The 22,291-nt window shown below is 41.0% G+C and overlaps 1 protein-coding gene across 3 annotated transcripts in view; it reads left to right on the forward strand.

Moving 5' to 3' along the window:
- FAM81A (family with sequence similarity 81 member A) overlaps positions 1 to 22,291 on the forward strand; it is a 76,206-nt gene that overhangs the window by 27,798 nt on the left and 26,117 nt on the right. For all 3 annotated transcript variants that reach the window (XM_029239105.1, XM_029239104.1, XM_029239103.1), the window contains one exon: positions 16,638 to 16,756. In XM_029239105.1, the coding sequence (XP_029094938.1) occupies positions 16,638 to 16,756 (119 nt within the window). The remainder of the gene's footprint in view (positions 1 to 16,637; positions 16,757 to 22,291) is intronic.

Consider the following 22,291-nt stretch of genomic DNA (forward strand, 5'->3'; position numbering starts at 1 on the left):
TATTTGTGTTTAATCTCAGTGTACCTTGCTGATTACTAAATCACTTTTGTTTTGTTTGGCTCTCAAGGGAAAGAGAGGAGAACCAGTCAAATAGTTTCCCTGTAATACCCTTCATGTAGCTGAAGACAGCTATTAAATCAATTACTAGGTCAGCCTTTGCTGCTTCAGATTAAATGTTTCTAGGTCATAATGATTATATATAATACAGTTTATTACTCAGACAATCTAGGGATGTGAATCGCTTCTCGGACTCCCTTTTATTGCTTTATTTTTCTCTAAAATGAACCCAATAAAAAGCCAATATTGTCTATTTTTAGAGTTTGTAAATATACTGGTTTTTATTGAGCAGTCGCAGGGACCACAGAATTTAATTCAGAAAGCTTAAGATCATTTAGGGCCTGGGCTAACGTCACTGAATAATGTCAGTATCCTATATGTGTAGTTTGAAAATGTATGAATAAAAGATATATGACTAGATTAAGGAAAATCTTTATTTCACATCATGGAGATTGTTTTTTTTTTTTTTTTTTTTTTGGCTGTGCCACGCAGCTTGTGGGATGTTAGTTCCCCATCCAGGGATTGAACCCGCTCCCTCAGCAGTGAAAGCGTGGAGTCCTAACCACTGGACCACCAGGGAATTCCCTGGATATTGTATTTTAGTTATGCTTCCTGAAATCAAGACTCATTTTTTTCCAATGTCAGATTTGTGTTTATTTATTTTAATAGCTTTACTGAGGTATAGCTTAAAAGCCACAAAAATCCACCCATTGTAAGTGTACAATTTGTGCAACCATCAACACAGTTCAGTTGTAAAACCTTTCAGTCACTCCGCAAATTTATATAAGCCTGTTTGCCGATAATCCCTCCTTCTACCCCAGACCCAGGCAACCACTAATCTGCTTTCTGTCTCTATAAGTAATTTGTCTTTTCTGAACATTTTGTATAAATGGAATCTTACAATCTGAAGTCTTTTGCGTCCGGCTTCTTGCACTTAGCATAATCTTTTTGAGGTTCAGCCATGTTCTGGCATGCATCAATATTTCATTTATATTTATGTCCCAGTAGTATCCTATTGTATGGATATGCAGCATTCCTTTTATCCATTTATTAGTTGATGGACATTTGGGTTGTTTCCAGTTTTCAGCTATTGTGAATAAAGCTGCTGTGAACATGTGTACACGTCTTTGTGTGGAGATATATTTTCATTTCTCTTGGGTAAATTGCGAGGTGTGGACTTGCTGAGTCTTGCAGTAAGCTTGTGTTTAACTTTTTAAAACGTAGCCAAACAATTTTCCAAGTGGCTATACCATTTTACAATCCTACCAGCAATGTGTGAGGGTTCCAGTTTCTCCACATCCTCACCAACACTTGCTATTATCTGTCTTTTTGATTATAGTCATGATAGTGGATGTGTAGTGGTATTTCGTTGCACTATTAATTTGCATTTCCCTAATGACTAATGATGTTGAGCACTTTTTCATGTCCTTATCAGTCATTTGTGTGTCTTCTTTGGTAAAGTGTCTACTCGAGTCTTCTGCCCATTTTTAAAAATTATATTTTTATTGTGTGTAAGATATTTATCACTTTAACCATTTTAAAGTGTGCAGTTCATTGACGTTAATTACATTCACAGTGTTGTATACAACCATCACCACTGTCGGTTTTCAAAACTTTTCGATTGTCCCAAGCAGAAACTCTGTTCCCACTAAACAATAATTCTCCATTCCACTCTCACCTCAAGCCCCAGGTGACCTCTGTTCTACTTTCTGTCTCTATGAATTTCCCTATTCTAGGTTTATCACATAAGTGCAATCACACAATATTTGCCCTTTTGTGTCTGGGTCATTTCACTTAGCGTAATGTTTTCAAGATTTATCCATGTTGTAGCATGTGTCAGAACCCATTTTTTTTTAATTTAGCAATTTATTTATTTTTTATAAATTTATTTATTTAGTTTTGGCTGCGTTGGGTCTTCATTGCTGCACGCGGGTTTTCTCTAGTTGCGGCGAGCGGGGGCTACTCTTTGTTGCGGTGCGCGGGCTTCTCGTTGCAGTGGCTTCTCTTGTTGCGGAGCACGGGCTCTAGGTGCACGGGCTTCAGTAGTTGTGGCACATGGGCTCAGTAGTTGTGGCTCATGGGCTCTACAGCGCAGGCTCAGTAGTTGTGGCGCACGAGCTTAGTTGCTCTGCGGCATGTGGGACCTTCCCGGACCAGGGCTCGAACCCGTGTTCCCTGCATTAGCAGGTGGATTCTTAACCACTGTGCCACCAGGGAAGTCCCAGAGTCCATTTTTAAATTAGGTTATTTGTCTTGTTATTGAGTTGTAAATTTTCTTTATATAGTCTAAATACAGGTCCCTTATCAGATATGTGATTTGCAAAATATTTTCTCCCATTCTTTGGCTTGTATTTTCATTCTTCCGATGGTGTCTTTTGAAGCACAAATTTTACAAATTTTAATGAAGTCCAGCTTATCAGGTTCTTTTATGGTTTATATTTTTGGTGTTATGTCTTAAGAACTGTTTGCTTAACCCAAGGTCACAAGGCTTTTCTGCTCTGTTTACTTAAAAAGTTAATTTTAGTTTTTGCCTTTAGGTTTATGATCAGTTTAGGACTGACATTGTTTCTTTGCAAGTCTGTATCCCCTGATAGAATGGGAGCCCTTCAAAAAAGAAAAGGGTGGGATAGGGAGGGTGGGAGGGAGACGCAAGAGGGAGGGGATATGGGAATATAGGTATACGTATAAGCTGATACACTTTGTTATACAGCAGAAACTAACACAACATTGTAAAGCAATTGTACTCTAATAAAGATGTTTAAAAAAAAAGAAAGGAGCTTTGTCTTACTCATCTTCACATTGTCCAGCACAATGTTTAGAGCAAAATGCCATGAATGCTTGTTAAGTGAATAAATGCCTATTTCAGACTGAAGCCCATTGCAGATCTTATGGTAGCAAAAAGAACTAGAAGAGACTCTGAGGTCATTTGTGCAAACTGCATCCTTTTCAGATGAGGCATCCTAGGCCCAGGGAAATGAAGAGACTTCTCTGAGATCTCAAGGCCAGTAAGTGGCAGTGCTGAGACGAAACCCAGACTGTTAAACTCCAAAGATAAGCTCCTTTCACTTTTCTACTTTGCCCCTTGGAAGCTCCTCTAGAACCCCGATCTTAGGTAACCAACTCTCAAATGTGACAGGCAGTGCTATTCAGTCATTCTCTGCTTTCTGAGTATTTCTACTCCCTCAGGAAGAATTTCTTCATGAAACTAGGTAATTAAAGCTTTAGTTCTCACTGAGTTCTCCCCTGCCCCCTCATTCCTTTGGTGTGAGTTCATTGAACTGCTTAGATAATTACAGTTAATAGCAAACATACCTAGGAATCCAAAGTCATTAGTCATTTAGGCTTTTGCTAATTATTTTTCTTTAAGATGTGTTTTTAACACAATTTTTCTGTAATGTGTATTTAAGACGATTTTTAAATAATTTAAAATGCAGTGAGTTTTTCCATCTGAAACACATTTTATGTAATGATTATTCTTCCCTTAACCAGACAGCACTCTTCCATTTACATATATTTTTGGAGTGTGCAGTTTGCAAATGAATAGATGATTTCCGTTGTAGAGAGGGAAGTCTGAGTAAAATCTAATTCTGGAAAAAAATTTACTTTGCATATATGAGCATTTACTTTTTTGTAACTGGTAATAATTATATATCATTATAAAGTAACAGAAGAAAGTTTGGAAATTTAATAGACTTTTTTATGAAACACTAGTTACATAGTTTTATATGTATTGTGAGCCTAAGCATGTTTACCCAAACATAACCAAAATTAGGATGCTTAATGAGACATCAGAATTGTCACATTGTAGCCAAACTGTTAAAATGAAATCATGGTGTAGATTAAAAGTACTAAAAGGAAGTCTTTATATATAAGCAATATAAAATTAGGAGGATGGATGTTATGCAAAGGCAATATGCATATTTAAAGCAAAGAGATGTGAAGATCCTCAAATTGTATTTAAATGGTATGAAAGGTGTATTTTTTGTCTATAGATTCTTAATGAATTTCTTCTGTAAATTGCCTGGTTTTTAGGTTATTTTCATGACTGGTTTACACTGGTTTTTCAGTTCACTCAGTAAAATTTTACTGGGTGTTTGTTTTGTAAAAATCTGTCCCTGCAGGTGATTTTGTATTATAAAAGTAAAGCTGAAACCATTCTTGACATGTACAGCTCAGTCGAGGCTCCTGATAGAGCTAGTCGAATTGAGATATGTTAATAGTATATCTTGGTAAATTTGCCTCAGTAAGTCTTTATGGTTATCACGTGGCTCTGTACACGGTTATATACAGGAAGAAAAGTAAAATACATTGTCAAACCACGAGCCTATGTGATCCTCAAGAACTAGAGCTGAGTCTTAATTTTTCCATTTTTAGCACATACACAGTACAGTGTCTAGCACATTGTAGGAGCTCAAGAAGTCTTTCATAATCAAAGGCTCTGGGGTCCTTGGTTCTTCGAGAATCCTGTAGTTATTGCCCGTATTCTGTCAGCAGATTCCAGTGTCAAAACAGATGACTCTGTGGGCTAGTGTCTAGTAGGTGCTTGATAAATGTTGAATGAAAGAATCTATTGTTTTAATACATCCCGACTCATTGTCTCCATTGGCAGTTTGCCTTGCTATGTGGAGTATGTTATCAATTACTTATTCCTCAGAAACTTTCCACAAATTATCAACATCATTATAAATTCAAAAGAGGTAATGTAGTCAACTATGAATTATACGCGTCTGGATTATCCATACTGCCTTTGATTTAAGCTCATATCGGCCCCTGGGAGCCAAATCCTGGTAAGCAGTCCATGGCTCTTTTGTGGGGTAAGCTTTCCCTTTCATGCCAGTTTTATGGCTTAGGGAAGTGGTTGGGACCCCCATGTCCCCTTGGGGCTTTCCAGCATGTCTTTGGGCAGGGTCTGCTACCCAGCTGATTAGAATCTGCAGACCTACTCTTGGTTTCCATGTGCTCAGGCTTCATGATGTCTGGCTGGCTTGGGGTGTTGGCTTTGACTTAGGTGGGAAATGGGAAAAATGTATCAAACCCTCATCTAATTGACTAGATTACACATAGTTTTCTAGCTTAATAATTTGCAAATGGGCTACTGAAGAGTTTGCTGAACTCAAGTGATATGTGCAGAGTTGGGCCTTATTGGCAAGTCACAGCAGAGGTGTGGACCATAATGTGAATGTATAGTTGGACGGACAGACGGGACCCTGGTTCAGTGTGAATCTAGCCCTGTCAACGAGGAGAGAATCTTAGCTATTGGACCTCATATAGTTACCTAAAAAGGGAATTTCAGCCTGCAGCTGCATGATCTTGTCCCATTGGAACAGGTATGTTAGCAGAGGGACTTCGATGATTATCGTGTGTATTAGTCCGAGACCGCCAAAGAAATAGAACCAATAAATAGGATATATTTACTATAAGGTATTGGCTCACATGATTATGGAGACTGAGGAGTTCCACCATCTGCCATCTGCCATCTGGAGAACAGGAAAGCCGGTGGTGTAATTCCAAGGCCTGAGAGCCAGAGAACCAATAGTGTAGGTTCCACTCCAGGTCTGAAGACCCGAGACCCAGGAGCCCTGAGGGCTGGAGAAGATCAGTGTCCCAGCTTAGTCAGGCAGAAAGCGAATTCCACCTTCCTTCCCCTTTTTTTTTTTTTTTTTCTATTATGACACTCAGTGTATTGGATGATGCCTCCTCACATTGGGGAGGGCCTTCTGCTTTTACTAAGTTCACCGATTCAAATGCTAATCTCTTCTGGAAACACCCTCACAGACACACCCAGGAATAATGTTTATCCAGCTGTCTGGGGATCCCATGGCCCAGTTAAGCTGACATATCATTAACTATGGATAATGATCCAATTTTTTTTTTTTTTTTTTCTTTTAACTCTACCTGCTAGACTTGGCTTGTCATGTGGCTTGACTCTAGGGGGAGAAGGTAGTGAATGGAGTTTGAATATTTGTTTAGTTCTGAATATTTGATAGAAGTTTTTCCAAAGTAAATTAACAAGTTGGTGTTTAGGTGTCTGCCCTGTCTCTAATACATTTTAGCTTGTCTGACTCCATCTTTGAGGGCCTGAGCAGCTCCAGCCACCAGCTAGATAAGAGTCTCTGAGCCTTCAGTGTAGATGATCAAATCCTGGAACATGGAGCTAAAATAATTGACAAATTACTCAGCTACCTGCTGGGAGCCAGGCCTTATTTAGAGGCACTGGGGCTAAAGTAGCGACCCAGGCATGCAAGGCCCCTCTTTCAGGCCTGCTGTACATTCTGTGGGGCTTATAGGAGTAAACCCTAAGTAGCCGAGGTAATTTCAGCCTAAGTCCAGGGCTCTGATGAGATAATATGATGGAGAGTGATTGTGGGGCTATTTTAGGAAGGGTGATGGGGGTCTAAGGTGACATGTGAACTGAGACTGGGGTGACAGAAGGACCAGCCAAGCCGAGGTGGTGGTGCCGGGGCAGGAGACACACAGAGAAGAGAACATACCAGAGAAAAGACTCGGCAGCTTCCAAGGCCATAAGGCGGAAGAAGCTCGGCATGTTGGAGGAGCAGAAAGAGGACCAACGGAACTGTAGTGTCATTGGTGGTGGTGGTGGGGTGATGGGAAGCCATTATTTAATTTTAAGCAAAAGAATTTAGAGGATTCATTCATATGCTTGGTGCTGAGGATACACTAGTGAATAAAACAGTTTAAAAACCCTTGCCCTCGTGTTGCTTATGGACTGATTTGTGTGTCAGAAAGATCACTCTGGCTGCTGCCTGGAGAAGGGAATGTAGGGAAGCAAGAACAGAGACAGGGAGACAGGCTGGGGGTGTCCAGAGCGGCTTGGATTAGGGAGTCAGGGTGGAGATGGGGAGAGGTGGATGGATTCAGGATCTGTCTTGGAGGTCAAGCTGATAGGACTTCCTGCATGTTGGCGTTAGAGAGACTTCTGTTCAGGACTTGGCAAGTGTTAGGGACCCATTGAATATCCAGGTGGAAATGCCAAGAAGGCAGTTAATATATGAGGCTGGAACTCTGGGGCGTTTGAAGTGCTAGTGTGAAGATTAAAAATCTATGTAAGAAGATGCTGTCTTATAAGGCCCCCTGTCCTACTGTAATTGGGCCCTTCTCCATGTGATATTGGAGTCACACTTTCATTTTCAAATCCTCACAAATCCAGGAAGAGTTGAAGAAGAAGCATGGAGGGCTGTTTCTTCTTGGTCATCCCTAGGCACCCCTAGCCTGTCTGGGTGGTGAGGTCCCTGGGTGTGGGTCCTCATCACCTTTGCATAAATGGCATGATAGAATGCTATGAGGCTCACACAGTGGCGCCATTTCCTACTGCCTCTGGGAAGGAATCTTCCTTAAAGATAGGCCCTATATTAGAAAAAATAAATGAAGACCCGGGACATCACTTTTTCAAGGGGGCCGGCCTCTTCTCTCTGCTCATGTGGGTTTAGGCCACGCACTTTCCACCCTGTAGTCTCAACTGCTGCAGCTGAGCTTCCTGAAGGCAGGCCTGGTGCACAGCCACAGCACATAGTAGGCCTACAGAAAAGAGTTTCTTGAATTGAATTGGCAATAATGGAGAGTTGATGATATACTTTGGGCTGTAACCTTTTTAAAGTAAACATATCATGATGATTAATTGTCCCAAAATGACAAATTAGGAAATGTTTCTGGCTTTACAGAGGGATTGTTTTTCTAAGTCTTCATCATAGAATTCCTTTAAATAGTAACCTCTCTGATCTCTCTGTGCTATATGTATATGTATAGCTGATTCACTTTGTTATAAAGCAGAAATTAACACACCATTGTAAAGCAATTGTACTCCAATAAAGATGTTAAAAAATAAGTAAATAAAATAAAGTGACATCCTTCAGATTAAAAAAAAAAATAGTAACCTCTCTAATGCCTTCTCTTTTCACATAACTTTTCAGTAATGTGAATATTGTGTTAAGTTCAGACACAATTCTTTTCTGTATTACTCAAAGAAAGCACTTCTAATTTAATATCTTATTCATCTCCATAAGAATTCTGAAAGATAAATGGGCTTTTCTTATTTCTAAGCAGTAAAACACACATACATATGCATAATTTTTTCTGGCTTTAAAAGTAGTGTAAGCCCATTGTGGAAAATACAAAAAAGAGGAATCAACCATAATCTAACCCTAGAGATAAGCAAGTCATTAATATTCTAGTATGATTTTTTATGTACCTTATACAGAGCTGGAATCACGCTGTGTATTTATTTTGCACCCTTTCTTTTTGCTTACTATTAAATTGTACATATTTTCTCTTGTTTTTAAAAGCTCGCCATGAACCTCTTACTGGTGCGTGATAATGTACCATGCAGATACCTTGTAAAATACTTGGTATATGCATCACACTGTGAAGGCATCTTTGTGCATTCATTTTTGTCATTCATCTTATTATTTGCTTTATGATTAATTTCAAGAACTAGAGTTACAGGGTCAAAGGTTATAAACATTATGAATATATTTTGAAGGATCATACTCTGGAAAAGTTGTATTGTGAAGGGCCAACTGTGCATTTTCAATTTTTGATATGCATTTTAATATTATAAATTTAAAGTGTTTCCTTCTTTAATACATGGAAATGGTGTGATTTTAAAAGTTTTTTTGTCTAAATTTTTTTTTTAATTAATTTATTTTATTTATTTATTTTTGGCTGTGTTGTGTCTTCATTACTGCGTGCAGGCTTTCTCTAGTTGCGGCGAGCGGGACATCACATCTTCATTGTGATGCGCAGGCTTCTCATTGCGGTGGCTTCTCGTTGCGGAGCACAGGCTCTAGGCGTGCGGGCTTCAGTAGTTGTGGCACACGGGCTCAGTAGTTGTGGCTTGTGGGCTCTAGAGTGCAGGCTCATTAGTTGTGGCACACGGGCTTAGTTGCTCTGCGGCATGTGGGATCTTCCCGGACCAGGGCTCGAACCCGTGTCTCCTGCGTTGGCGGGTGGATTCTTAACCACTGCGCCGCCAGCAAGGACTAAAAGTTTTAATAATAGACTTTATTTGTTTAGAGCCTCTTTAGGTTCACAGCAAAACTGAGCAGAAAGAGCAGGGTTCCCATATACATACTCCCAGTCCCCACAAAGGTACAGCCTTCCCCACTATCCTTATCTGCGGCACAGTGGTGCATTGTAATGGTATGGTTTTTATTTCCTGTTTCTTTGCTTGTAGAAAGGTTGAACTTTTTTTTAAATTTTATCTTTTTTCAATGGTTATTTTCCACATATCGTTTTACTTTTTAAATTTATGTATTTTTTGATGTGGACCTTTTTTTTGTGTGTGTGTGGTACGCGGGCCTCTCACTGTTGTGGCCTCTCCCGTTGTGGAGCACAGGCTCCGGACGCGCAGGCTCAGCGGCCATGGCTCACGGGCCCAGCCGCTCCGCAGCATGTGGGATCTTCCCGGACCGGGGCACGAACCCGTGTCCCCTGCATCGGCAGGCGGACTCTCAACCACTGCGCCACCAGGGAAGCCCCTGATGTGGACCATTTTTAAAGTCTTTATTGAATTTGTTACAATATTGCTTCTGTTTTTAATGTCTTTTTTTTTTTTTTTGTCTGCACTGGGTCTTTGTTGCTGCGTGCAGGCTTTCTCTAGTTGCGGTGAGCGGCGCTACTCTTTGTTGCAGTACACAGGCTTCTCATTGTGGTGGCTTCTTTTGTTGTGGAGCACAGGCTCTAGGCGCACGGGCTTCAATAGTTGTGGCTCGAGGGTTCTAGAGCGCAGGCTCAGTAGTTGTGGCGCACGGGCTTAGTTGCTCCGCGGCATGTGGGATCTTCCCGGGCCAGGGCTCGAACCTGCGTCCCCTGCATTGGCAGGCGGGTTCTTAACCACTGCGCCACCAGGGAAGTCCTATTGCTTCTGTTTTATGTTTTGGTTTTTTGGCCATGAGGCATGTGGGATATTAGCCAAACCTGACCAGGTGATCGAACCCACAACCCCTGCATTAGAAGGCGAAGTCTTAACCACTGAACCGCCAGGGAAGTCCCAGAAAGGTTGAACCTTTTAAAAAATGCGTTGTTTAATTATTTTTAGCACCTGTTTGGTGAATTGCTCTTCATGGTCTTTGCTTAGTAATTTTTTTGACTGAGAAACAACTCAGATGAAATGATTGGTTGGAGCCTTTGTCATTTCTCCAGTGTCTAATGCAGTGTTTCTCCAGGAGTGGTCTGTGGACCATGACCATCTGCATTTCTGGGCCCGTTCCCTCGCTTTGATTCCCTGGGAGTAGGGCCCAGGAACCTGTGTGTTTAACAAGCCACTTGGGGATCCTTACACACCCCAAAGGTGGTTGAGAACCCATGGTCTTAAGCCTTATTATAAACAAAGATTTGAAGCATTATGTACAAAAAAATAAGTATTACTTTCTATTAACTGTGACAAATAAGCGTTATTTCCTATTAAAAGAGAAAGAGCTCCCCTTTGCCTTCTCATCAGTGGGAGTGTCAGAACCAGACTGGTCAGATCTCAAGTTTTCTTGCAAGAGTGTGTTCCAATGACTAACGTTTTATCATTCACAGGTGATTGTAACTGGTTTGCATTCTTCTATTCTGTTGAGCAGGTTCATTCAGAAAACGCTGGAAACTACAGCAAATAACAGGTCTAGCAGTTCCACATTCCTTCCAGTGAAATTTTTTTACTGTCACTGTCAGTATCACTCCGTCAATGGTGACTCCAGCCAGGTTTGCAATAAGGAAAACACAGAATCCTCACATTCCTCATTTCTGCTTTTTACAAGGAAGTTTGAAAATCCTAAAAAACTGTATATAAGTGCACTATTCTGCATATATGTTATACTTAAAAAGTAGTTGATAGTGGAACTTCCCTGGCGGTCCAGTGGTTAAGACTCCACGCTTCCACTGCAGGGGGCACGGGTTCGATCCCTGGTTGGGGAACTAAGGTCCTGCATGCTGCACAGCGTGGCCGATAAATAAATAAATAAAAATTAAAAATATAGTTGATAGAAGGGAGCACAAAAACGATTTATGCAAGCATAAATCTATCGTCTAATAGGGCTTCCCCATTCAATTGCAAATTGGACTGCAAATTGACAGTATACCGGAAATCATCAAACTTCTAGAAATGGTAACAAGTAGCTACACGTGAATGTATCTTTAAACCTCTAGATTGGTGCAGGAGGTGATAGGAAGGTAATGGCTTAGTGTGCCTTCTTCCCTATTCCCAGTTCCAGTGCCAGCTTCCTGAACAGCTGGGATGGGCAGGCAGGAAGGCCTGGAGGAGCCAGCAGAGACCTGGCTGGGGAGGGCCTGGGAGACAGGTCCTTGACGCCATGGTTTAGGAGTAGGAGAGAGAAGGCCGGTCTCACTGGCCTTGTGCACCATGTGTCTGAGCTGGTCTCCTGTCCTTAACGAGGTGGAGGCAGGCGAGGAGGGGCTGTAGAGATGGGCTGTGTCCCCGTTGGCTCCAGGCTGGGAGGGCTGCAGAGAGAAGGACACAGAGATGCTTCCTCCCGGCACCTCACCTGGACCCTGGCTCTGTGCTCTCATCGGCTGCACCTCCAGCTCATAAGCTCCTTCCATTACACCTAGGACTACCTACTTAATCTCACTCCAATGAGCGGAGAACAAAAAGAAACATCACACTTAAGTGGGCCCAGCAGCCAGAGGGAGGAAGAAGCAGCACAGCCCTTAGAACAGACCCAAATGAAATAGGAAACAGGTGGCCCTTGCATGAAAAATAATTAGGGTATGTTATGGCCTGAATGTTTGTGTCCCCTCCCCCAAATTCATGTTTGAAGCTCTGACCCCCAATGTGATGGTATTTAGAGGTGGGGCCTTTGGGTGGTGACTAGGTTTAGGATGAGGTCATGGGGGTGGGCCCTTATGATGGGATTAGTGCTCTTATAAGAAGAGAAAGAGAGACCAGAGCTTCCTCTTTCTGGCACGTGAGGACATGGTGAGAAGGCAACAGTCTGCAAGCTAGGAAGAGAGCCCTCATAGGACACGACCATGCTGGCACCTGGATCTTAGAGTTCCTAGCCTTCAGAACTGCAAGAAAGAAATGTTTTTTGTTTATGAGTTACTCAGTCTGTGGTGTTTTGTTACAATAGCTCCAACTGAGTAATAAGACAGAGTGCTTAAGGAGATCCAGGTACAACGTAAAATTTCTTCCTTGAACTTAAATTTTTAAAAGTCAGTAGATGATCTAGAGGCAAGGATGGTTACTTTTATGAATTGAATTAGTTACCCACAAGACAAAGTAGAAGTTCTGAAACATCAGTGCCAGATACAAAGAGACGGAAACCATGGGGGAAAAGATACAAGACTTCGAGGACAGATCCAGGACACCCAGCGTGTGAATAATAGGAATTCCAGAAGGAGACAAAGAAACAGAGGGAAAAGAAAAACCAATAATTACATAGAAGAAGAAAATTTACCCAAGTTGAAAGTAAATCTGAGACTACAGTTTGAAGTGTTCAATGAGTTCTAGGTAGAATCGAATTTTAAAAAAAAAATCCACAATTAGGTACATTCTGATAAAAATCCTGAACTCTAAAGATGGAAAACAAGCATCTAGGCATAAGGAGCCAAGGTGCTTTCAGAGGAAAAAGCATCAGACTTCCTGTCAGCTTCAAAGTTCACTGGGAGAGAAGGCCTTTAGGTCAAGAATTTCATACCCTTTCAGTTTATCACCCACCCTTCAGAGCGAGGGAGGACGATATTAGACATGGCAGGTATCCAGAGAGTCTTTCATCCAGGTGCCTAGTCTGAGGAAAATGCTAGAGGAAGGACTCTAACCAACACACAGAGACTATGCACAGAGACCCTAAGATAGGGGAAAATGAAAAGGAGAAGCACAAAGGTAATTGGTGATCCTTAGAAAAAGACCTGTCATTTCATGTAAATGGATATAGATAAATGCCTGGGACTGGGTAACAGAGTGCTAAAAAAAGAAGAAGAAGAAAAAGATAATTGAAAAAGAAGGGCCCTTCTACAAGCAAAATTCTAATTGTATCCCAACTAGAAGTATTGAGTTATTTTAGCAATGCCTAGTTGGTGTGGGGAAAAGCAAAAGACGGGGAGAAAAGTAAAAATCCTTCCACATAAATCATCTGGGGTTGAAGGATGAAGGAGGGTGGGTGTGAATGTGCTAAATAAGTGTCTCGTGTGGAGGAGAGGGGTGCTGTGCAGGGATAGAGCCTGGAGTAGGTGCGTACATGGTTATAAATGTTGGGAAAGGGGAGGTAGCCATTCATGGACTAGCAATGGCCAGAACATTCCCCAGTTAACAAGGGGAGAAAAGGCAATGAATGGTAACCTGATTAAACCAGTCAAAATAGGGAAAAGGAGAAGGGAAACAACAACAAAAACACCGTAAATTGTAACTCTAAAGTGAGATGTGTAGCACAGGGAACTATATTCAATATTCTGTGACAAACCATAATGGGAAAGAATATGAAAAAGAATATATATTTCTCTATATAAAGAATATATATATATCTGTAGATACAGATATAGATATATATAATGTATAGCTGAGTCACTTTGCTGCACAGAAGAAATTAACACCACATTGTAAATCAACAATACTTCAGTAAAATTGAAAAAAAAGAAAGTGAGATGGAAGGACGAATGAAAATATAAGGTAGCATAATGTCACGATTGAGAGCACAGTCTGTGGAGCCAAGCTCCTGGTGCCAAATCCCAGCTCCCTCAGGCATTGCCTGTGGCTTTGGGCAAGTTACTTGATCACATAGAGATTTCACCACCTGTGAAATGGGGATAACAATAGTCCCTCCTTCATAGCGTTTTGTGAGAATTAAACCAGTTATCATACCTATAGCACTTAGAACAGTGTCTGGTGTATAGTTAGACCAAGTAGATATTTGCTTTATTATTTATAAAGTATAGTAGCAATGTTAATAGTAGGTAAGATGAAACTGAATATTACAAGCACTAAATCAGATTAAAAAGTTATTATATAATGGCTACGGCCACTTTGATCATAAATCTGTATGTCCAAATAAAATGGCAGATAAATATGTAAAGTAAACAGCATTAAAAATGTAAGCAGACCTTGATGAAAGTATCTTACAGTGTAAGAATTCATAACACCTCTTCATCGTTGGAGTGATCTAGTAGACAAAAATAAATAAATAAGTCAGCAAACTCAATCTAAGATGCAATATTGAACCTTTTGTTCCTTGAATAGTTTTTTCATGAAACTTTTGAAAAATCAGTCATGTGCCACAAAGCAAACCACAATACATTCAAAAAATTAAATATATTACAGATCATATTTTTGATCATAAGCCAGTACAGTTAGAAATAAATAGTAAAAATGATAGAAAAAAACTCCTTGAAAATGAAGAAATACAATTCTAAGTAATCTTTAGATACCTAGATATCCTTAGACCAAAGAGGAATTCAAAACTGAAATTAAAACAATAAAAAAGAAAACACTTCGCACACAACCCGTGGACACAGAAAATACTGTACTAAAATGAAAATGTCGGGACTTCCCTGGTGGCGCAGTGGTTGAGAGTCCGCCTGCCGATGCAGGGGACACGGGTTCATGCCCCGGTCCGGGAAGATCTCACATGCCGCCGAGTGGCTGGGCCTGTGAGCCATGGCCGCTGAGCCTGCGCGTCCAGAGCCTGTGCTCCGCAACGGGAGTGGCCACAACAGTGAGAGGCCCGCGAACCGCAAAAAAAAAAAAAAAAAAAAAAAAGAGAGAAAATGTCTTCATTATTAAGGAAGAAATAGTTAAAGTAAAGGAACTTGGTACTCATCTTTTAAAATAACAACAACAAAAAACAAAACAAAGAAAGCAAAAGAGAATAGATACTCAAGTTGACATCAGGCAAATCGGAAATTTAAAAAAAAATGGCTGAAAGGGAAACCATACGAGAAATCAAATCTTTCTCTTTGAAAAGGAGGGACTTCCCCGGTGGCGCAGTGGTTAAAAACCCACCTGCCAGTGCAGGGGACATGGGTTCAAGCCCTGGTATGGGAAGATCCCACATGCCGTGGAGCAGCTAAGCCTGTGCACCACAACTACTGAGCCTGTGTGCCACAACTACTGAAGCCCGCACACCTAGAGCCCGTGCTCCACAACAAGAGAAGCCACCACACTGTTGGTGAGAAGCAACCACACAGTGGCCTGCGTGCTACAACGAAGAGTAGCCCCTGCTCGCTGCAACTAGGGAAAGCCTGTGAGCAGCAACGAAGACCCAATGCGGCCAGATAAATAAATAAATACATTTATTTTAAAAAAAAAGAAGGCGAGAGTGTGGTAATGGGGTGGCGGGAATGTGGAGGACAGAATACAGGGAGAGGAGGAGGGAGGGGGAAAGGAGGCGCTGAACAAAAGGATAAGGAAATGTTCAAAGAAACGTCTGATGCGAACTTTTGCGATAAGGAAATGTTCAAAGAAACGTCTGATGCGAACTTTTGCTTTTGAGGGGTCTCCTGTAACCTAGGACTTGGGTTTTCATATCTGTCTGTCTGTGCTTAGTGCTTCTGTCTCAGATTCTGTGCTGGTTTGGCAGGCAGCATTGCAGCGTGGTTATGAGCTTGGATTCTCGAGCCAGGCTGCCTGGGTCAGTCCCAGCTAGCCACTTGCTCCCCAGGTGATGTTGGGTTTATCAGTTCAGCTGTTGGTGCCTCACTTCCTGGTCTATAGCACAGGTCCCCTGAGAATACCTCCCTCACAGGGCGCTGTGTGGATTTGTGCATGTCAGCGTGTATCGCAGCCCTGGGCTCCTCCCAGGACATGCTCAATAAATACCACAGATGCCCTCTTCATCTCCATCATTCCTTTGCAGATTTCCCAGGATGGATGCTCCACAAGTTCATGCTTTTGTGTTGGGTCATTCCATCTTCCAGTAGTTCTGCTTTCATTTAATGTCTTTTCTCTGAGACACATTCTACCATTCCAGTACTGTATAAATGTTGTTACGAATAGGTACTAGAAAGAATCATTAGCATTTGCTGTATTTACCATGTACTAGGCATTGTGCTAAGTGCTTTGTATGCATTATCTTATGTAATGTTCCCATAAAGTGGCCTTAAGAGTATAATCACCATTACTATCAACAGATGAGGAAAAGGAAGCTCAGAAAACTTGAGACACTTTCCCAGGATCACACAGCTGGAGGGACTGGAATTTGGACCTCTTTGTCTGATGCCCCTCTTCCCCTCCTTCTTCTTGATTTATTATTTCCCAGATTTAGGGATCGTTCGCCTAAAACAATGACTATTAAAAAGCACCCTGGCGCGGGGTAAGACCTCTGAACTGTGCTCCACGAGTCCAGGCTTCTAGTCTCAGCTTTGCCTCTTCCTGCAGCGGGACCTCCATCAAGTCACCTGACATCTGAGTCTCAGTGTTTTTACTGGGAAATGCAGGGCCTTGGTCCAAGTGTCATCTCTGAGGTCTCTCTTCTAAGCCCCTGGTTCTCCATGTATATCAGGTGACTATTACAAAGGAGCCTCTTCTGAAAGGAGTTGAGCATTCTTGTTTTTACCAAAAGCGTAAAATGCTTCTGTGGCAGCATGTGAATTCCCGGATGACTCCGTTAGTGTTTTTGTGTGTTGCTCAGGTACTCCAGGAGCAGATCCGCGCCCGGGACAACATTAGCTATGGAACAAATTCTGCCTTAAAGACTCTGGAGATGCGGCAGCTCTCCGGCCTGGGAGATCTCCGGGGACGAGTGGCCAGGTAGGTGGTCAGATGTTTGCACCTTTATGTATCAGGAGCGAGTTTTCATCAACTCCATTTTAGTGGGGAATATATTCATGGAGCCCCAAAGCAAATCCTTTGCTTCTTCTAGTACATCCTCTCCTTTGCCCATAAAATGTAGCAGTGGCAGTTAGACCTTGTTTTGAGCAGCCCTGATTTCTTGTGCTTCTGTAGTTGGAGCTGTGTGTGCAGGAGTCGACGAGGGGAGGGCTCAGTTGACCTGAGTAATTTGCTAGGTTAATGTTATGTTTACTGAGCCCAATAATACACAGTTGGGACGTATAGTTTGTGTGTCTTTTTAAAATTTCACTTTTCTTGTCATTCATTTTTATTTTATTTTCTGAAAGTATTGGTCCATGGTAGATTGTACATTTGAAAAAGAGATCTTTCCCCTCAGGTAGGAGGAAGAGTGCTGTTGTAGGCACTCACTACTGAAAGGGTGCCCCATGGACCAGTAGCGTCCCTGTCACCTGGGAGCTTGCTGGAGGTGCACAATCTCTAAAGTGTCTGCAGGCCTCTGCTGCCCTCTCTTGCTGTCAAGGGTCAAGCAGGAGTGTACACAGGAGCTGTGGAGATAATACGGGATTCAAATCATCCAGAGGCGAGAATGAAAGTGGCCTGCAAAGGGTGGGAGGGGGAAAAGGGGACCCACAGGATCCAAGGCCTCTTTGGGATGTTAGGGGGTATTTGTGCAGACAACACATGAAGAGCCCTGAATATTTGGCCTGTGTATTTGGGTCCACTGGATGAACATCTGTCTCACAGCAGAGGGCTCCTGGTTCTACTCCTGTGTGATTTTCTGTCCTCAGCTGGGTGAACTCCAGTCTCAGTATGGCCCTTGGTGAGAGATACCCCGTTGACCCCCTTACCTCTCTCTACCCTCGCACTGTACCTTTCAGCAGTAATCCACTGCTTGCTGTTCCCTGAATGGGCCATGCTCTCCTATATCTGTGCCTTTGCACATGCTGTTCTTGTACCTAGCATGCCTTTTCCCTTTCTTTTCTAACTTCTAGTCAGCCTTGAAAATTCAGCCTCCTCCAGGAAGTCTTCCCAGGTACCCCACTCTCTGTTCTACTGAGTCTCTCTGTTGTCTTGGGGTGGAGTACCGCATCTTTTATTTTTGTACCTTCAGTGCATAGAACAGTCTCTGGAAAACAGTAGGTACTCAATAAATGTATGTTTGGATGAATTAATGGTTTGGAAAATCACTGTAATTGGACTGAGAAAACTCGAATCTTTTCTGTGGAGATCAGCTGAAACGAAACCCCAGCTCTGTTACACCTCTCAGAACTGTGAGGAGCTGAGGAGCTTCAGAGCTACAAGGCAGAGTAAGAACTTCAGGAGAACTTTGGAAATTTTCGTAGTCACTTGAGTTGCAGATGAAGATTAAGTGAGGCGATATACGTAAGAGGCTTAGTGTGTGCATGGGATGGAGTGAATATAGAGCACATGGGACCTATTATTGTCTCAGGAGCAGCTGCAGTGAAATTATCCTCATAATACTGGTTCTAATTACAAAATTTTGAAATACTTTCAGGAGTTTTACATTTTTCTTCTGCAGTTTCTTACTAACTTCTCTACCCAGCTTGTTCTTTCTCTGTAAACAAATGCTTTTACTCCGAAACAATTAAAAAAAACATGTTGGAAGCACCACATATTTTTGCTTTGTTTTGTGGCTATATTCATCTTTTTCCTGGGACGCTAATGAGACTTTGTTGAAACAAACTCATGTGAAATAAAAATTCCTTGGCAAAGTTTCGGTTTTCTTGCATTAATTATATCATGGTGTTGAAAGGGTATGAACTTTTACAGTGATAGCCTTAAATGACTAGGCTGCAATATTATTTCAGGTTTTATCTTATAGTGTTCATGGATCCATTGGTGAAGTAATTGATAGGAAACAGGTCCTGATTCCTCCGTGGAGATCCAGCTGGAAAGGGCAAAGGCAAATTATCTATGGAGGTGACAGACACCCCTACCCCACTAAGCAGAACACACCCTAAACAGGACTGTCTCAGAGAGTTTCCTACCCCTCCCTAACGCAGAGCTCAGAGTTTAGCTTTCCTGTTCCTAACGAGACATTTGGTCCATTATTTGGCTTATCATCTTCATTTGTCCAAGACTCAGTGGCTTCATCCACTTTCCTCTATGAGGTCTGTTTGGATGGTGTCAGAGCCTTAGAGGAGAAATACCTGTGTACTGAGGCAGGTGTGCAAGTTCCCTCAGGGTAAGCAAGTCCCGATGTAAAGAAAAAAATAGATAAATTGGATATCATCAAGTTAAAAGTTTTTGGCCATTATAAATAATGCTGTTTTGAACATTCACGTACGAGTTTGTATGGTCATATGTTTTCATTTCTCTCGGATGTGTATACCTAGGAGTATAGTTGTTGAGTAATATGGTAACTCTGTATTTTACCCTTTGAGGAACAGAACAGCCAGACTGTTTTCCAAAGTGGCTGCACCATTTTATGTTGGCAGCAGCAGTGTATGAGGCTCTGGTTTCTACACATCCTCTTCCACACGTGTTATATGTCTTTTTGATTATAGCCAAGCTAGTGAGTGTGAAGTGGCATCTTACTGTGGTTTTGATTTGCATTTCCCTAATAACTAAAGGTGGTGAACATCATTTAATGTACTTATTGGTCATCTGTATATTTTCTTTGGAGAACTGTTTATTCAGATCCTTTGCCCCTTCTCAAATTGAGGGTTTTTTTTTTTTAATTATTGAGTGGTAGTAGTTCTTTATATAGTCTAGATACAATTCTCTTGTCAGATAGCTGATTTGAAAAAAATTTCCCCCATTCTAAGGGTTTTCTTTTTATGTTCTTGACTGGGTCTGCTTGGTTCTTTAAAAAAAAAATTCTGTCTCTTTATTGGTATTCTCTGCTTGATGAGATATTGTCAGTATCTCTTCCTTTCCTTTTTTTTTTTTTTGTGGTACGCAGGCCTCTCACTGCTGTGGCCTCTCCCGTCGCGGAGCACAGACTCCGGACGCGCATGCTCAGCGGCCATGGCTCACGGGCCCAGCCGTTCCGTGGCATGTGGGGTCTTCCCGGACCCGGGCACGAACCCACGTCCCATGCATCGGCAGGTGGACTCTCAACCACTGCGCCACCAGGGAAGCCCCTCTTCCTTTACTTTTTAAAGCAAGTTTCCTTTATTTCTTTAATCATCTATATTTATAATGGCTGCCTTGAAGTTTTTGTCTTTTAAATTTGACCTCTGTGCTCTCTCACAGGCAGTTTCTTTTGCCTGCTTTTTCCCCTATGTTTATTTCACATTTTCCTGTTTCTTTGTATGTCTTACAACTTTTGTTAAAAACCGGATGTTTGAAAAATCTACAAACAGCAAATGCTGGAGAGGGTGTGGAGAAAAGGTAACCCTCTTGCACTGTTGGTGGGAATGTAAATTGATACAGCCACTATGGAGAACTGTATGGAGGTTCCTTAAAAAACTAAAAATAGAACTACCATACGACCCAGCAATTCCACTACTGGGCATATACCCTGAGAAAACCGTAAGCCAAAAAGAGTCATGTACCAAAATGTTCATTGCAGCTCTATTTACAATAGCCAGGACATGGAAGCAACCTAAGTGTCCATCAACAGATGAATGGATAAAGAAGATGTGGCATATATATACAATGGAATATTACTCAGCCATAAAAAGAAACGAAATTGAATTATTTGCAGTGAGGTGGATGGACCTAGAGTCTGTCATACAGAGTGCAGTAAGTCAGAAAGAGAAAAACAAATACCGTATGCTAACACATATATATGGAATCTAAGAAAAAAAAAAAAAAGGTCATGAAGAACCTAGGGGCAAGACGGGAATAAAGACACAGACCTACTAGAGAATGGAGTTCTCTAGTAGGTCTGTGCATCCCCAATATAATTCTTTTTTTAAAAATTAACGAATAGTTGATATACAATGTCATGCTACTTTTAGGTGTACAGTACAGTGAGATATATATATATATATATATATTCTTTTTCAGATTCTTTTTCCTTATAGGTTATTACAAAATATTCAGTATAATTGCCTGTGCTATATAGTAGGTCCTTGTTGGTTATCTCTTTTATATATAGTAGTGTGTATATGTCATGTTCTGCTGTTTTTGACAATGTCCTGGGATGTAAATTTCTATGTAGTCTGATTCAATTAAATTATTGCCAGCACTTAAGGGCTTAATGATGTACATATACAATAATTATATATATAATAATTATTATTATATGGAAGATGAGCAACTTAATGTTTTAAGTGTCATTGCCATTTTTTTTTCAATTTACATTAGCTTTATTGCTGTTGATTGAAAGAGATCAAGCTGGAACTAGAGATATTTCCTACGAATGTCATTCACTACAATTTAATAACTAGCAGAAAGCAAAACAAAGAAACCCCCAAAACCCAAAGCACTCTGTCAGTGGTTATGCAGGGACGGGCACCTAGGAATTTAAGTTGATATAGTTGTAAGATGTGTTTCTATATCATGGAACTTCTTGATAATGCCAATATTTTGTTAGGCCATGGATAACACCCATGTTGGAGGCTTAGATTATGATACAGTAGTCCCAAGGGAATACATTCCAAGACTCCCAGTGGATGCCTGAAACCAAGGATAGCACTGAGCCCTATATATACTGTTTTTTCCTATACATACATCCCTATGATAAAGTTTAATTTATAAAGTAAGAGATTAACAATAATTAATAATAAAATAGAAAATTATAGCAATTTACTATAACGAATGTTATGTGAATGTGGTCTCTCTCTCAAAATATCTTATTGTACTGTATTCACCTATGTAAGGTTGCAAGATTATAAAATGCCGATGTGAAGAGATAAAGTAAGGTGAATGACGTAGGCATTATGTAAGTGTCATTGCCTTTTCAATGCCATACGCCACCATCTCATAAGCTGTAAGAGAAGATCTGCCTAAGCATGGTCCCCAGATCATGTCTGTTGCTAGACCTTCGGGACTCTGTTCTGGACTTCTGACCACCTCCCTGCCATCATTGATCAGATAGCCAAGTGATAGAGTCATTCTGCCACCCGATGGCCACAACCAAGAACTGTACCTGGGAGATAACAGCTGCCCAAAGACCCGAAAAGGGAAAATTTGCAATGAGTGCATTATTGGTTCATCTATAATATAACTTCAGGATGAAACAGGACAACTGGTCAGATTCATTGCAAATTCTTGTTTAACTAAAGCACCTGAGTCACATACGCAGCTATATTCGAGCCCCAAGGCTGCCTTTTATGAGTGTGTTTCTAGAAAAGAGAAGAATGATGTCTTTGATTCACTACTAGCTGAGAGAGTAATATTGCTTATCCTTTTTTCTTATATATATATATATATATATATATATATATTTGAAATAATTTTAAACTTATAGAAAACTTGCAAGATTTACCAATTGTTAGCATTTTACTTACTCTATCATTATTACAAGTAACTTACTCTATTATTCTTTTTAAAAGAAATTTTTTCCTGAAACATTTGAGA

This window comes from Monodon monoceros, unplaced genomic scaffold, assembly GCF_005190385.1.
Source record: "Monodon monoceros isolate NGI ecotype Baffin Bay Population unplaced genomic scaffold, NGI_Narwhal_1 Super_Scaffold_21, whole genome shotgun sequence".
Lineage (NCBI taxonomy): Eukaryota > Metazoa > Chordata > Mammalia > Artiodactyla > Monodontidae > Monodon > Monodon monoceros.